Source organism: Echiichthys vipera (genome assembly GCF_963691815.1).
Source record: "Echiichthys vipera genome assembly, chromosome: 17".
In the NCBI taxonomy this organism is placed as follows: Eukaryota; Metazoa; Chordata; class Actinopteri; order Perciformes; family Trachinidae; genus Echiichthys; species Echiichthys vipera.
The window spans coordinates 16,149,562-16,165,171 of NC_139842.1; the positions used below are offsets into that span (position 1 = coordinate 16,149,562).

The 15,610-nt window shown below is 41.0% G+C and overlaps 2 protein-coding genes across 2 annotated transcripts; both read left to right on the top strand.

Moving 5' to 3' along the window:
* Window positions 1-485: 485 nt before the first annotated feature.
* On the top strand, window positions 486-2,219 carry igfals (insulin-like growth factor binding protein, acid labile subunit; the record flags this gene model as incomplete). Its single annotated transcript, XM_083931608.1, has 1 exon — window positions 486-2,219. One exon carries the CDS (start codon window positions 486-488, stop codon window positions 2,217-2,219), a length of 1,734 nt encoding a protein of 577 aa, XP_083787734.1.
* Window positions 2,220-4,108: 1,889 nt separating this feature from the next.
* LOC310959812 (dynein axonemal assembly factor 8) lies at window positions 4,109-15,380 on the top strand (the record flags this gene model as incomplete). Its single annotated transcript, XM_083931270.1, has 29 exons — window positions 4,109-4,195; window positions 4,333-4,437; window positions 4,560-4,646; window positions 4,729-4,848; window positions 4,966-5,068; window positions 5,223-5,334; window positions 5,408-5,644; window positions 5,728-5,872; window positions 6,117-6,206; window positions 6,279-6,470; window positions 6,568-6,708; window positions 6,805-6,996; window positions 7,091-7,198; window positions 7,307-7,451; window positions 7,606-7,897; window positions 8,011-8,087; window positions 8,245-8,399; window positions 8,760-8,868; window positions 8,973-9,101; window positions 9,188-9,352; window positions 12,385-12,687; window positions 13,318-13,481; window positions 13,615-13,723; window positions 13,922-14,016; window positions 14,152-14,266; window positions 14,590-14,798; window positions 14,899-14,984; window positions 15,085-15,154; window positions 15,327-15,380. 29 exons carry the CDS (start codon window positions 4,109-4,111, stop codon window positions 15,378-15,380), a joined length of 3,996 nt encoding a protein of 1,331 aa, XP_083787396.1.
* Window positions 15,381-15,610: the final 230 nt, after the last annotated feature.

Genomic DNA, 15,610 nt, shown 5'->3' on the forward strand with positions numbered 1-15,610 from the left:
CTTAGAATCTTAAAGAATAGTTAACACATTGGCAATGAAAAGTGCATGAAAGTATATTCTAATTTTACAGACTTTATAACAGTATTAAGGAGATAATGTTTTTTGCTTTGAATGATGATCAAAGTCAATGCTGGTAGAAAACATAATGACAAAACTCAAAGTGTCTGTACATGAAAAATTCAGCAAAAGTCTAATGGACATCAATGGGTTAATTGTACATATTCAGTGCAGCCAACTTTAAAAAAAAAAAAAAAAAGCTTTGGGGGCTTGGCGAGTTTTCCATTCAGCATACAAACAATTGCACAAAGTCCAGTCATTCAGTGTTTCACAGCCTGTCCACTTTAAATCAGGACGTCTCATATTTAAGGTAAGCCATGTAATGTAGGCGTTACAGAATCAAAACACTAAAAATGTGATCTGAATTCTATATTCTGTACTGAATTTAGTATTAATTTTTTGATGTTTATATTATATCCTCAGCTGGTATGCAAAACATTGTACTCTTGGTGTTGTGGGTACTGGGCATATCACTGGTGTTGCCAGACCCTGACACAGCTGGAGAAAAAGTGGCCGAAGATCCTATTCCATGTTCTAAGGGATGCACCTGTCTGCATGATGACTACAGCTTGGAGCTCAACATGTACTGCAGTGCTCGTAACTTCACCCATGTCCCATCTGACATGCCCCAATCCACTCATTCCCTCTGGCTGGATGACAACTTGTTCACCTCTCTCCCGGCATCGTCCTTTAAAGACCTTTCTAACCTGGACTTTTTGAATCTGCAGAGTGGTGAGTTGGTGACACTTGACCCTCAGGCTTTCAAAGGACTTAGGTCGCTAGCACACATTCACCTTGAGCGAAATCGTCTTCGGGGGTTACCAGGTACGATCTTCCAGAATACACCTAACCTCGCTTCACTTAGTCTGCATAACAACCAACTCAATCGTATTGAAGAAAGACTGTTTGCAGGGCTCTCACACATGTGGCTACTCAACCTAGGATGGAACTCATTAGCAGTTTTACCTGAGACAGCCTTCCATGAACTGCAAGGTCTACGGGAGCTTATTCTCGCAGGGAATAGACTCGCTTACTTGCAGCCACAGCTCTTCCAAAATCTTGCTGAGCTTAAAGAGTTGGATCTGACTGGAAATCACATCAAGGTCATCAAAGCTAATGTGTTTGTTAAACTCACTAAATTGCAAAAGCTTTACCTGGCCCAGAATCAGATTGTGACAGTGGTGCCAAGAGCCTTTGTAGGAATGAAGTCACTTAGATGGATGGATCTCACAAACAACAAACTGACTACTCTCCACGAAGATACTTTCTTGGGCCTGCACAGTCTTCATGTACTGCGTCTTTCCAACAACTCTATCACTGGAATTAGGCCTAGGACTTTCCGTGATCTGCAGTACTTAGAAGAACTACGACTCAGCTACAACAGGATCCGAGCCCTAGGGGAAAGAATCTTTGAAGGGCTTGGGCATCTCGAAGTCCTAGAGTTAGAGCACAACCAAGTGCAGGAGGCACAAGTGGGTAGTTTCACTGGGCTCTCCCATGTGGCTGTCATCAACCTGTCTGGTAGCTGCTTTCTCAGTCTGTCGGACCAAGTGTTCAAAGGTCTGTCAAAGCTTCACAGCCTTCATCTGGACAGAGGTTGCCTGGCAAGGGTCACAACTCAAGCTTTCACTGGACTCTCTGGTTTACGGAGGCTTTTCTTGCAGCACAACAACATCTCTGTGGTGGAACGCCAGAGCTTTGTGGACCTGGTGGGCCTCTCGGGACTGGACTTGAGTTTCAACAAGCTGGAAGTTCTTACAAGCCATACATTCTCTGGCCTAAAGAATTTGGAGTATTTGCTGTTGTCCAACAATGAATGTCGACAATTTTTGCAGAATGGTACAAAGCAGCTACTCCCAAAGCTGCGCTATCTGGACCTGAGAGCTAACACCTTGACAAACATGGTCCCTGATTTTCCAGAGGGTATGGAAAAACTTTTGCTGTCTGGGAACCGGTGGAAATGTGACTGCAGTGCCCTCCCACTCAGAAACTACAGCTTGAGGAATCCATTGGTGATACCTCGGCAAGTGGAGACCCATGCAGAGGGTGAAGAGCCTGACACAACTATCACCATATACAACAACATTACATGCACCAGCCCACCACGTCTAGCTGGTCAGGACCTGCGGGATATTGACAGTGAACTCTTCCAAAGCTGCTAGACAAACATGCACCGATCAGTTTAGGGAATTTGTCTGTTGCATGATTTAGGTTCTTGTTTCAAATGTACTACTTATAGATACATGGTTATCAGCTGTAGCCTTTAGATAAATGGCTTCAAAATGTTTTAGGGGTGAAATAAATGAACAAAAGAAAAACTAACAATGTATTTTGCTTCAACTTTACAGAGTTCTATGTTAGTAGTGAATGTCTAGATGTGGTAAAAAAAAAACTGAATTGTTGAGATCATTCATATTGACATTGGAGAGTAAAATGTGTAGTGTATAGGCTTAGATCTGAGTTCTACCACTTTGGGATCTTTTGGGACTTTTGGATGCATTTTGATGTATTTTTAAGATATTTCAATATATTTCTAATATATCTTGGACCTCTTTTCATGCCATTTAACATATCTTGGTCATGCATATTTCGGAACAATAAAAATGGGTATGACTGCAGGTCAATAACTGTTGAAAAACCATGCCTCTTTAATTTTATGCAAAACTGAGAGCAACACAACTGAAATGGTATTTCAATACATTCTAAGTTTAACACATTAAGCAACAGTATAAATCCCAATTTAGTTGATCGTTTATGTGACTGGAGTGGTTGAACAAACGTTTGGCAATTATTACAGACAGGAATTAAAATCTGTACAGCTTAGACACTAAATGGTCTTCAAGATGTATGTATTACTTGGTGTAGTAAAGGTCCCTGTTTGTCACTGTAAAAATAAACTGTTGGGAAATAGCCTTATTAGTGCAATAAATGTTTTCAAACTTGTGTGACTGCATGTTCTTAGATTTGTTTATGTTTTTTTCATGTACCCACATTAGCTTACCACATCCAGGGGACATAGTAAACCATGTAGGCTACACCAGGGGTCTTCAATGGTTTTTAGGCCAAGGACCCCTTAGCTGAAAGAGAGATGAAGCAGGGACCCCTTACTACAAATATTAAGTTAAATGGAGTTGCATATTAAATTCGGCTAAACAGCTAGGGTGGCCTAAAGCCTATACACACGGATTTTATGGTGCATACAATACTGAGATATTACAGTGGTTATTATTAACATATTCATATTTTTATACATCATATGTTAATTTTAAACATACACACATTGAATCCTTAAGCTCAATTGTATCTGTGCATGGCCACCTTAGTGGCTACCTAGGTAAGCCTCCAATCAAGGTTGTGTACATTTATTTATTTATTAATTTATTTGTGTTGCTATTTATATAAATGTATATTTTCAGACATATTATTGAAAAAAACGTTGTAAAGCTTATCAAAAAATTTGTCCGGACCCCCTGTAGTATCTCTGACGACCCCCTGGGGGTCCCAGACCCCCCTGTTGAAGACCCTCGGGTCTACAGAATAATATATATCAAACACAATGCCCTGAAAATATATACCTGGATAGGAACATAATATGTGCAACGTTACCTTTCAGTTAGATTGCAGCACCTGCAACATTTAGCGCAAAAGTTAGCCAGCTAGCTTGAAGAGTGCACTATTCCTTTTAGCAATACGATAATTCAAGTTGCATTTCAACAACCCATGGGTTATTTGGTCAGACTACTGGGCCTAATCTACATCCACCAACATGTCTCTTTATCTGTCTCATGAACAGTTCCAGCAGAAGTGTACGAAGCATGTACGTTCTTGCGTTGTGCGTCGTGTTGTGTGTTTTTTTTTTTAACGAGGCTGAAGTTAGTTAATTAGTTTCGATATTTCTGACAGCACCTGAAGGCAACATTATTGACGAAGCTCACGTGCACAGAGAAAGCGTTCCGTTGCCAGTGGTAACCGTGGTTGTAACTAAGGAGCTTGAACTGCGGCACATACACAGTAACGTAAACGTGAAAGCTCCTTTATTTTACCGCTAGTCATGGACCTGAATCATTCGTCGTGTTGGGATTCGATTGTGGAGAAGGTGAAACCACAAATACCGACCATCGACTTTGATTCTTCACCAGTATGTTGTTGTTTTTTTTTCTATCTAAAAATGTGCTCACGTCTGCTCGCTGTCAAAAACACAATTTATTTCTTTATTCACAGCTGCAAATAACAACAAAATGGTTCCTATTAACCTCTATGCTCTTAACGTTACAGTCAGACAATGAAGAGCTTGTCACCATATATGAAAGACCAGCTGGTCTTTCCCTGAAGGTCCCTAAAGATTTTGACCTTTTTTCAATGGACGATGATGAGCTGGAGGTTAGTTTTAAACTAACTAGTTTCATGAGTGTTCATGAATGGTTATAATGTCAGGACCCCCAGGCAAACATAACCGGTAACATTGATCACTGATGTTTGTGTGCATGCTATTTCCCAACCAGGAGCTGTTGAAACCTGATGCTCAGACATGTTGGTCAGAGGAGAGTGTGGAGTTGGAGGATGAAATAGTTGCTGATGCTGATGCCGAGGTGGGTTATATTGAACTACACAGACACTGTTCACATTTAGTAGCATACACTAAATATGAAGCGTTTCCTGTTCCCATCAAAGGCAGATGTGTGCGTGAGAGGTATTGTGGAGTTGAACAGAGCCAAGGTGGATGTCCCTGTAAAACCACATGTGGACAACAACACAAAATGTGATGAGGGGTTTCCGGTTCTCTCATTTGCGGTGAGTTTGGGAAAATAAAAAAAGCTTAGGGATAATCTTATGGTTATGGTAAATTCAGTTAAGTATTCCCTTCATGTTAACAAAATAAAAAAATACTGTTTTTGTTTCAACATTCAGAAGCTTGACCAGTGGGATTTAGATGATGTCCTCCAAAATCTGAAAGAGGATGGGCTGCTTCAGCGACAATGTGTGTCAGTTGAACCTTTGAAAGCACACGCAGGTAAGTAATTATCTACTTATTTACATTAACACACACACCTGTAGCTATAGTGAACAATTAAGGGCTAATGGATAATTACGGGGGATTATGTATTTCATTTTCATTATAAATTTACTGTCTTGTGTGAGATCCATTCATCCATGTTTGTTCATAGATGGTGACAAGGACAGGTCCCAGGGGAATGTAATGGAGAGACTAGTTGCTTTTTGTAAGAGCCAGTCATCTAAGTCTGTGTCAGATCTTGTGAAACGTCCAAACCATCTTAGGTAAGTCATATCACTGTTACAGTTTTGTTACCAAATTTGTAAGACAATGATAATAATCACCTGTTTCATGCAGACAGGATAATGTACCCAACGGAACATCACAGAGGATGGAAGCAGAGCTGAACCTGAGCCACAAGGAATGCCCCACTGTTTATATTGACCTGCGTTGCCCCGATCCTTCAATAAAACCACCAAGAACATCCCAAAATCTTTCATCGGAGTCACGGTCCAAACAAAACATTCCCCAGGAAACACCACCTGCAAAGAAACCCAATCTTAAAGCGTGTTCTGGATCACGGAAGGGGGACAGGTAGAATATCTCCTGCATTAGAAACATTTGTCATGCTTCAGTCCAGCACATTGTTTCATTTTGTGTCATTTCTCTGCTTCCAGGGAAATGACTGGCAAGAGTACGTTGCTTCAGAAAATCAGGGAGATGAATCAAAATGGAAATACATATCCCAAAGATTATAAAGATCCTCCATATTCAGTAGCAGGGAATGAAGCAGAAGAACTGAAAGAGAAGCTACTCCAGCAAGTACAGACTACATGTAGCAATGAGTCAGGGCATCTGTGGGAAGATAAACAATCTAAAAACCCTAAAATGGAAAGCCCTCAGCAAAGTACAATCAAAGAACCAAACCATCAGAGGTATGTATTTTTTTCTTTATTCATTTGGCACATCTTCGAGAATAAACATATTTAACCATGACAATGCTTTTCTTAGTGACAAACAGAGACAACAAGTTAAGCTGACATTACAACATGAACAACACCAGCAGATTCTTAAGCAACTGGAAGTACGACGTCCAACCAAATCTGTCAATCACATGCAGCCAGCTGCTGAAAGCACTGGTGTTCTTTATGACGTTGTAAGTGCCACAAAATGTAAAATTTACAGTACTTAAAAAAATGGCCTACATTTATTCTGACCTGTTTTTCAGGAAGCATCTCACCTAGAGCCAATCAGTACACTACCAGCAGATATTGAGAGTAAGGGGCGTATGCTACTGATCGTCGAACTCTCCAGTCCCGGCGTAGTTGGAGTCAGAACTCACAGGAGGAGAAAACATGTGAATCCTGCTGCAACCAAATCAGACATCTACAACACTTTGGTGGCTTGGTTTCTGTCTTTGGTGAGTGGGCAGTGGCTTATCTCTCCTAATGAGTGCCAACGTTTGTTATTTGCAAAGCCGAGTTCATGCTTCAGGATCACTTGCTTATGTGTTTTAGGTTGGCCCAGACCCACGCCATGATGAAGATGAGGTCGGTGCAAAGGTCCCGTTCTGGGTCGCGGGACTTCAGCAGCTGTGGACAGAAGATGGTCTGGCGTTGCATGTTTTAGCTGTGGCTCGTCACTCTTATACACCAAGGGTGAATAGTGAAAAGGCAACAACAAGAACAAAAACTTACTCTTTAGGCTTTTACAATGTCTGTGCTGATGCTTTTCTTCTTCTTTTTTTTTTGTAGAAAAAGGACAAAGACATCCATAGACCTTTCTATGACCATGTCTGCAGATTCCTCTCTGAGACCTCGCTCCCTCTAATCGCCCACTGGCTACCTCAGCTCAAAACCCTGCTGGACCAACAAGCCTACGCCTCACCCATCCATCTGCCCTCTTCCTGTTTAAATTGTTTCATCTCCACCACCTCCAACAAAAAGGTTATTTGCTTCAGAGAGTGTGATTTCATATATTGTCAAACACTGGTTTTGCATTCTGTTGACTGCATTTTGTTCCCATGGCTTTGTATTTTAGGTTATAGACAGCATATTTGGTCTGAGTCCAGAGTTTTACTGGCAGACAGTGGAAACTGAGGAGCGTGTGTGTAAGGGGAGAGAGACCGCAAAAGAGCTGCACACAGAGGTGAGCATGCTGTCCTTCAAAAGTGTGTGTCTTTTGATCCTAAGAAGCACTAAAATCGAGGCGTAGCAGTACTAACCGAATATACTTTTCCTCTCATTTTTGTTGCAGGTATCAGTTGCTCTGGGGTGCAAAGCTTTCCTCCTACATCCCCTCTTAACACACTTCACCCTCCAGCTAGTTCTCAACTCAGGACTTGATGTGTGTGGTCTGCGGCTCCTTTATCCACCACAGGGGTTCCTGAGTGACAGTGCTGGTAGGACATAACTGAAGCCATCTGGTCTTAAAATCACTATCTCTCCTTCTGGCTTATTCATCTGGTGTGCGTGCTGGCTCCAACTGTGGCCTAAGGCCTCTGTTAGTGTCCTCATTCAATAAAAATAGTAGTAAACTCTCCCTCTGATTCACAGGTGCTGTACCAGTTTTCCAGAGAACTGATGAGACCTGCCAGCCTGTTCTTGTCCTTGCTGTTCGGGGTCGTCATGCTCACTCAGTGCTGAAAGATTTAACTAGTTCCTTAGATCATCTGTTGCCCAGAAAGACAGATCCAACTTCTGTCAATTCTTTCCACTACGGAGGTCAAGAACCTCCACTGTTTTACTCCCCCCAACTGGTCAGTCAGGTCCACAGGGAGCTGTGCTTGTGGTTTTCAGGAAGAGTTCAAGGAGGAAGTGCACAGAATCACAACCAGCTTCTGAATAGGTTTGTTGCTAAAATGTCATTCTATAATGTGCAACTCATGAAATTGAGGGCCATTCTATAACTGAACTTACTTATTTGAGTCCCTTATCAGTCCCCCTCACTTTTATTTATAGAGTTGTACCTTCAAGTGACAAAGTTGGAGGCCCCCTGTTAAACAGATCACCCTCCTTTCTGTTTGCTACAACAAAAGGTACCGTAACTCACCAAAGAGCCCAAACTGTCACAGGTGGGGAAACTGACTGCTGTCCACTGTCATCTTTACTTTCCTGAGAGAAATTTAGTTTCCAGCAAGGGTCAAAGATTTTTACATGAGTGGAGCCGCTAATGCTTCTCCCCTCCTTGTATAGCTGACTTACTCCTCGTGGTGTCGCCTGCTGTGCCCCAATGTTGCTACAGCCAAGTGCTGGCTGTCTGTGCGTGCAGAGGCTTCAGTCTGTGGGGGCTGCAAAGGCTGCAGCTTCAGAGCGATGGAGCTGCAGTCCTTGGACTCTCCAACCGGCAGGTACAACTACAAGACACAAGCTCATTATGAGTTTAGAATAGAAGGATAAGATGCTATTGAACCTCGCGAACGGAGTAAATAAATTGATTAATATATTTTATATTGTACAGTATTTGCTTTTTAGGGAATTTCACTATTTACTAGAGATATTTGTAGAGGTGGACCTTGGAGCTGGTGTTGAAATCCAGGAAAGACTCTTATTAAGACATTTCTGTCATAATGGAACATTTAGATGTAATTGTGCAACCTCTAATGGTGGGCCTACTTTCCAGTTGTAGGGTCTAAGAAAATACACATCTCATTGCACTTCTGTATTATTATTATTATCACAGTCTTGAAGCCTGTGTTTGTTTGCTCTAGGCACTTGTGTTCTGTAGTCCACTGGATCACAGAGAGCTGCCCGCTCACTGTCTGGTGTTGTCACTGAGGAAAGAAAATGCAGTGCACCACAGTGTTAGTCTGCCAGCAGGTCAGAATTCCATCTCTAGTTATATCTTAAGCATAATTTGTCTACATAAATTATTCTGCATTTTCTTTGTTAATAAAATAATAGCAATTGCTATATTGTTTCAGCACTAATGCGAGAATTTCAGACACACAACCTTCTGAGTTGCATCCACTCCAGACTTGATGTTCAAACAGTAGAGCCAAGCTTCTGTTTCCACACTGTGCCTTACAACAGTAACCTGTTCCATATCTTTGGTAAGAACTATGTGTTCAGTGTCGGTTGATTAGTAGATGCTCCTCTGCTGTTTCCCTTCATGTTTCTTATGTTTCTTTTCTTTTAGTGAGGTGCATGTGGTCAGTTCCAGATCCTTCCAGTGTCATCCTGTCCCATCAGAAGTGTTCATCCAACTCTGACACAGAGCAGGTGGTGATTTTGACCTTGTGTGGGAAGGACATGAGCCAAGGCCTCAGCCTCCTACACAGAGTGCTGGCAGAAGCGCCAGAAGGTGGGTGAAGTTCAACTGTATTTGTTAGAACACAGTCTGTCCTGGGTTTTGGAACTGGAGGTAGCAGTAAACAATTGAAGTACACTGTCAAATACACGTAGCAGCCTACACATTCACTACACTTAATGAATGGATTGATGAGTAAGTGAGTGAATTATTTCATCATCAAAAGAAGATAATAAAACAGAGGAAGTTAGCTCCGTGGTATAACTCACAAACCCGTGAATTAAAACAAATATCGCGAAAGTTGGAAAGTAAATGGCGCTCCACTAAACTGGAGGAATCTCACTTAGTTTGGCAAGAAAGTCTTAAAACCTATAGGAAGGACCTCCGTAATGCCAGAGCAGCCTATTACTCATCTTTAATAGAGGAGAATAAGAACAATCCTAGATTTCTTTTTAGCACTGTAGCCAGGCTGACAGAGAGCCACAGCTCTATTGAGCCATGTATTCCTATAACCCTCAGTAGTAACGACTTCATGACCTTCTTTAATGACAAAATTATAACTATTAGAGACAAAATCAACTCGCTTGGCACTATTTGTTCATCAAACCCAGGAACCTTACAAACTGTACGACCTGAAATATTCTTGGACTGCTTTTCTACAGTCGACCTTAACAAATTAACATCTACTATTTCAGCATCAAAACCTTCTACTTGTCTTCTAGACTCTATTCCAACTAGGTTACTTAAAGAAGTGTTACCTTTAATTAGCACTCCTGTATTAGATATGATTAACATGTCTTTGTCAGCAGGTTATGTACCACAGTCTTTTAAAGTAGCTGTAATTAAACCTCTTCTTAAAAAGCCCAGTCTTGATCCTGAGGTACTAGCCAACTATAGACCTATATCTAACCTTCCTTTTCTCTCTAAGATCCTCGAGAAATTAGTTGCCAATCAGTTGTGCGACTTTTTACATAATAATGAGTTATTTGAGGATTTCCAGTCAGGATTTAGAGCAAATCATAGCACTGAGACAGCACTGGTGAAAATTACTAACGACCTTCTAATAGCTTCAGACAAAGGACTTGTCTCTGTACTTGTCTTACTAGATCTTAGTGCTGCCTTCGACACTATTGACCATCACATCCTGCTACACAGACTAGAGCATCTGATCGGCATTAAAGGAACCGCACTGAGCTGGTTTAAGTCATATCTATCAGATAGATCTCAGTTTGTACATGTTAATGACAAATCCTCCATGCACACTAAAGTTAGTCACGGAGTCCCACAGGGTTCTGTCCTTGGACCGATTCTTTTCACCTTATATATGCTTCCCTTAGGAATTATTATAAGGAAGCACTCCATACATTTTCATTGTTATGCTGATGATACACAATTATATTTGTCGATCAAACCAGAAGAAACCCATCAGTTAGATAAACTTCAAATGTGCATTAAGGAAATAAAAAGCTGGATGACCTGCAATTTCCTGATGTTAAACTCAGACAAAACTGAAATTATTGTACTTGGCCCCAAAGGCCTCCGAAACTCAATAGCTAAAGACATTGTTACTCTGGATGATGTTGTGTTGTCCTCCAGCACCACAGTAAGGAATCTGGGTGTTATTTTTGATCAGGATATGTCCTTCGATTCTCACATAAAACTAACAACAAGGACTGCATATTTTCACCTGCGTAATATTGCAAAAATTAGGAACATTGTGTCTCAGAAAGATGCAGAGAAACTTGTTCATGCATTTGTTACTTCTAGGCTGGACTATTGCAATTCCTTATTATCAGGCTGCTCCAATAAGTCTGTTAAGAGTCTCCAGTTAGTCCAAAATGCTGCAGCTCGTGTACTAACTAAAACAAATAGAAGAGAACATATTTCTCCTGTATTAGCTTCTCTGCACTGGCTACCTGTAAAATCTAGAATAGAATTTAAAATCCTTCTCCTTACGTACAAAGCTCTTATTGGTCAGGCTCCGTCGTATCTTAAAGAGCTCATAGTACCGTATTACCCGACTAGATCACTGCGCTCTGAGAATGCAGGGCTACTCGTCGTTCCTAGAGTCTCCAAAAGTAGAATGGGAGGCAGAGCCTTCAGCTACCAAGCTCCTCTCCTGTGGAACCAACTCCCAAATGTTATTCGGGAGGCAGACACTGTCCCCTTATTTAAGAGTAAACTTAAAACTTTCCTTTTTGATAAAGCTTACAGCTAGGGCTTACGATGAGACTTTATTCTGCTTAATTATGCTGCTATAGGCCTAGTCTGCCGGGGGATAATACTTTTCCTGATACTCTGAGCTTCTCTCCTCTCTGTCTGAATCATTCATGTCCCATCAATGCATGTTACTGATTCAGCTTCTTCCCCGGAGCTGTTTGTGCTTTGTCGTCTCGCAGGTCTCTGCTGATCGTGGTGGTGCTTGCTGCCGTGGTCCTACATGACGCTTCCTGCTGCTATTGTCACTGTTACTCATATATACTATCACTAGTTTAATAAACTATAAAATTTGTAGCTGTATTGTAGCTGCTATTGCCACTACTCATCATTGATCATGTTTGCCACCATAATTATTATCATTTTCATATTCTGTCACTTTAGCTGTGCTTGTTTCTACTATTCTGTTGTATTAACTGCCTTAACATATACGTCATATTCACATTACTATAAATATTATAGTTACTGTTAGGCTTTGCTTGCATCTCTGGAAGTGTGTCTGTCTGTCTCTCCCTGTCCATCTGTGTGTCTTTTCTCTCTTTCTCTCTCCTTTTCTTCCTCCCCAACCGGTCAAGACAGATGGCCGTCCTCCACAGAGCTGGGTCTGTCTGACGTTCCTGCCTGTTATAGGGAAGGTTTTCGTTGCCACTGTACTCTACAGAGGAATTGTTGGGTCTATGTAAATCATAAATAAGTCATTGAGTGTGGTCTTTACCTACTCTGTAAAGTGTCCTGAGATAACTTTTGTTATGATTTGACACTATAAATAAAATTGAATTGAATTGAATTGAATCATTATACCCTTAATTTGCTTCAATAGTTGCAATGTTTTTATTCATATATATCTATATATATACTGTATATTAAAGGTGATGGACGAGATGCCGGATTCAGGCTGCTTGGCTTGAAGTGGCTACCTGTGTTGACTCGACTTCAGACCCAGGAACTGAGTCCATACGAGGTGGGAGAGAAGCTATGTCAAGACAGTCTTGACAATCTGATGTCCTCGCCTGCCCTAGTGTGTGCTCTTAGTCGAGCGGATGCTGTTGCTTCACTGAGGAAGCTCCTACCACACGATTACCCTGGTGACCTCAGTGTCCTGATGTCACCAACACCCGAAGTGGCTTTAAGACAAGCCTCTCTCTTCTTCTTTAAACATGAATTAATGCCTGGTAAGTTGGTTGAGTGCTATATAAAACATTATAAATAATAAGCAGATAGTCTTGTGTGTATTAACTGGGAAAAGACATATCACCTGTTTTCTATCCTCTACAGACCACAGCTTACACCCAGTTCTAGAGTTTCCTCAAACCTGCAGTGCAAAAGGTTTGTTTAAAAAAGGAAACCGACCCCATATTGAATAATAGTTACAATAACCAAAATTGCATTTTTATATTGTAATTTACCAAGGTGAATTTTTTTCATTGTATAAATCTGAGGAATTAAACTGATAAACTCGCTTTGACTCAGTGTGCACAGTTTTCTCTCTCATAGGCTCAAGTCAGCACACACAGGATTGTAGAAGATCTGTATGTCTTCATATCACAAATCAGATCTCAAATACTCAACATAATGCGAGGGACTACTATATTTCATGCAGCTCAGGCTTGTGTATGATAGTAGCAAACCCATATTGACATGTTACCATGATCTAAGTCAGAGTTTTTGTGCATTCTGCTGCAAGGTTGATGTTATAAACATTTTTTATTATTTAAAAAATTCAATTACAGAGTTGTTATTTATAATATGTAAATATGGCAAGCCATTAATATATTTTTTTGAACATTCAACTTCCTGCTCAGATCCACAGATGCTGCTCACTGTGTGCCTGCTCAAGCCAAGAATCTGGAATCAATCCCTTGCTAAAATAGTCCACAAACTCCAGCTGAGTGGTCTCACATTGGTGGGCCTGCGTGTAGTGACCCTGGACAAAAGCAATGCTACCTCACTACTCTCTGCAGAAAGTGTAACTGATAATGATCGTCTATCTGAAAAATAAGCTTTCCTTTCATGCAAAAATGCAAGTCTTGATAAATCATACAGTATTAACTGTGAACTGTTGTGTGCAGGACCTTTCAGACTTGGAGGCCCATGTGGAGTACCTGTGTTCTGGCTCCTCATTGGCGCTCTGCCTCCAGGGGGAGAATGCTGTGCGGAGGCTGCTGGATGTGCTGGGCCAAGAGGCCCTATCTCAGTGGAACCATTATGGTATGGCTCATTCATGCAATGTCATCTGTGGTCTGTGCCCCGTACTGCATACTGGTACACATTCAAGAACTGGATTGCTATGTATGCTACACTACTAGTGCATTATGTAAAACTATTTCAATTGCTTTGTGAATTAAATGCACACACACACACTTGCCTTTCTGTATTTTTAAAAAACGTCTGTAACCAATGTTATAGGATCAGGATCATATCAGAAGGCAATTCAGGATGTGAAGAGTCTTTTTCCAGTGGGGCTCTGCTGTACTGAGAACAGTACACTGAGACAGGAGCAGGTATGTCTATGTCTCTCTCTCTCTCTCCCACACACACACACACACATACACGCATACACACAGGACCTGGTACTTGGGCTGCACTTTTGATTGATAAAAGACAGACATTTTGTGTTTGTGCTTGGTCTCTTGTAGATACTCAGCATGCACTCAGACCCTTTAGCCTCTTTGGAACGTGAGCAGAGCTTCACACTGGACCCTGTGGACCAGGAAACGCTGTCACCTTTAATAGTATCAGGACCAAATGGAGGTTTGGACTCCTTGTCTGGTTTTATTGAGATAAACATAGTTATTTACATATATAGAGCAATACTGTAAACTCAGGTTGCATTAGTGGTGTACTCAGGTATGCAAGTTTTCCTGACTGTCATTATGCATAATTTACGTTAAGGTCAAAGCATTGAACATTGCATGGTTCAATCATTTATTAAAGCAAAATGGGTCCCTTTAATTCATTTAATCATTTATTGTGACTTTGGCTGGGACTTCTCTGGAATGGATGTTGAAATATGACTCTCAGATAACCTTTGTAAAGAAAACAAATGTCCTGTTTTGCTTGTTTATTGGTACCAGCGATACACTGCACTCTCTGGGAGACAACCTGTCTGCTGATACCCTTGAATGCTCCACCTCTCAGTGATGTGCCATGTCAGCTCGACATGCTGGAGCAGCTGCTGAAGTCAGGCTGCCATCTGGTGGCAGGGAGGATGAGCGTACTGGATAATGAGCAGAGGAGGCACATCACTGAGACACTCAAAGTGTCATCAATTGGAGATGAGAGGGTGAGACGAATTTCTTTGAAACATGTTGCTTCAGAGTTTACTTTCATATTAACGGAGCAATCAGCAGTTGATTTATCCTCATGTCTTGGTTCCTTATAAGATGGCTCTTCTTTGCACGGCACCCTGTCTCATCATGGCACTGCAAGGGAAAGCGATTGTGACTCGCTTTGACTTAATCCTTAAAAGGTAAAGAAAAAGCAAACTCAAACCTACTGTTCATGCATGTGCAATATTTATATATGAATAACCTTTCTCATCGTCCCTGTGCCTTATTTTGTTACACTAGCATTTACAAGGAGAGGTCAGACCTAGAGAAATTGGGGGAAATGATTATCTACCCAGAGAGTCTGACAGAGGTAAATTATTAATACAACTAATCGTTTTATTTGACATAAATTACTGTATGTTACACTGTATTTCACCGCTTTATGTCAAGTGTAATGCTGTAAGAATTTGTTGTATTGTCAAGAAATATTTTGTTTATCATCATGTCTCCTTTTAACTTATTCGTTTTGTTCTCTCCTCCAGGCCAAGCATCTGATATGCTATCTATTTGATGCCTTATCTCACGAGAGCTGTTAAACCATTGTGCCATAAAGTTCAAACGGGTACAGAATGCCAAAGGTAGTGCTACATCAATTGGCATTTGCATATGTCTGTTCTGAAAAAAATAATTTATGTTCCAATTGTTCAGAAAAAACTAGGATTTAGATATTAGTTAATAAAAGGATTTTTTCCAAGTCACTGTAATGTAATAAATGCACCCCTCCCCTTCTCCAAGGTCCACTTCACTCTTAAGGCACAAGCAGTAT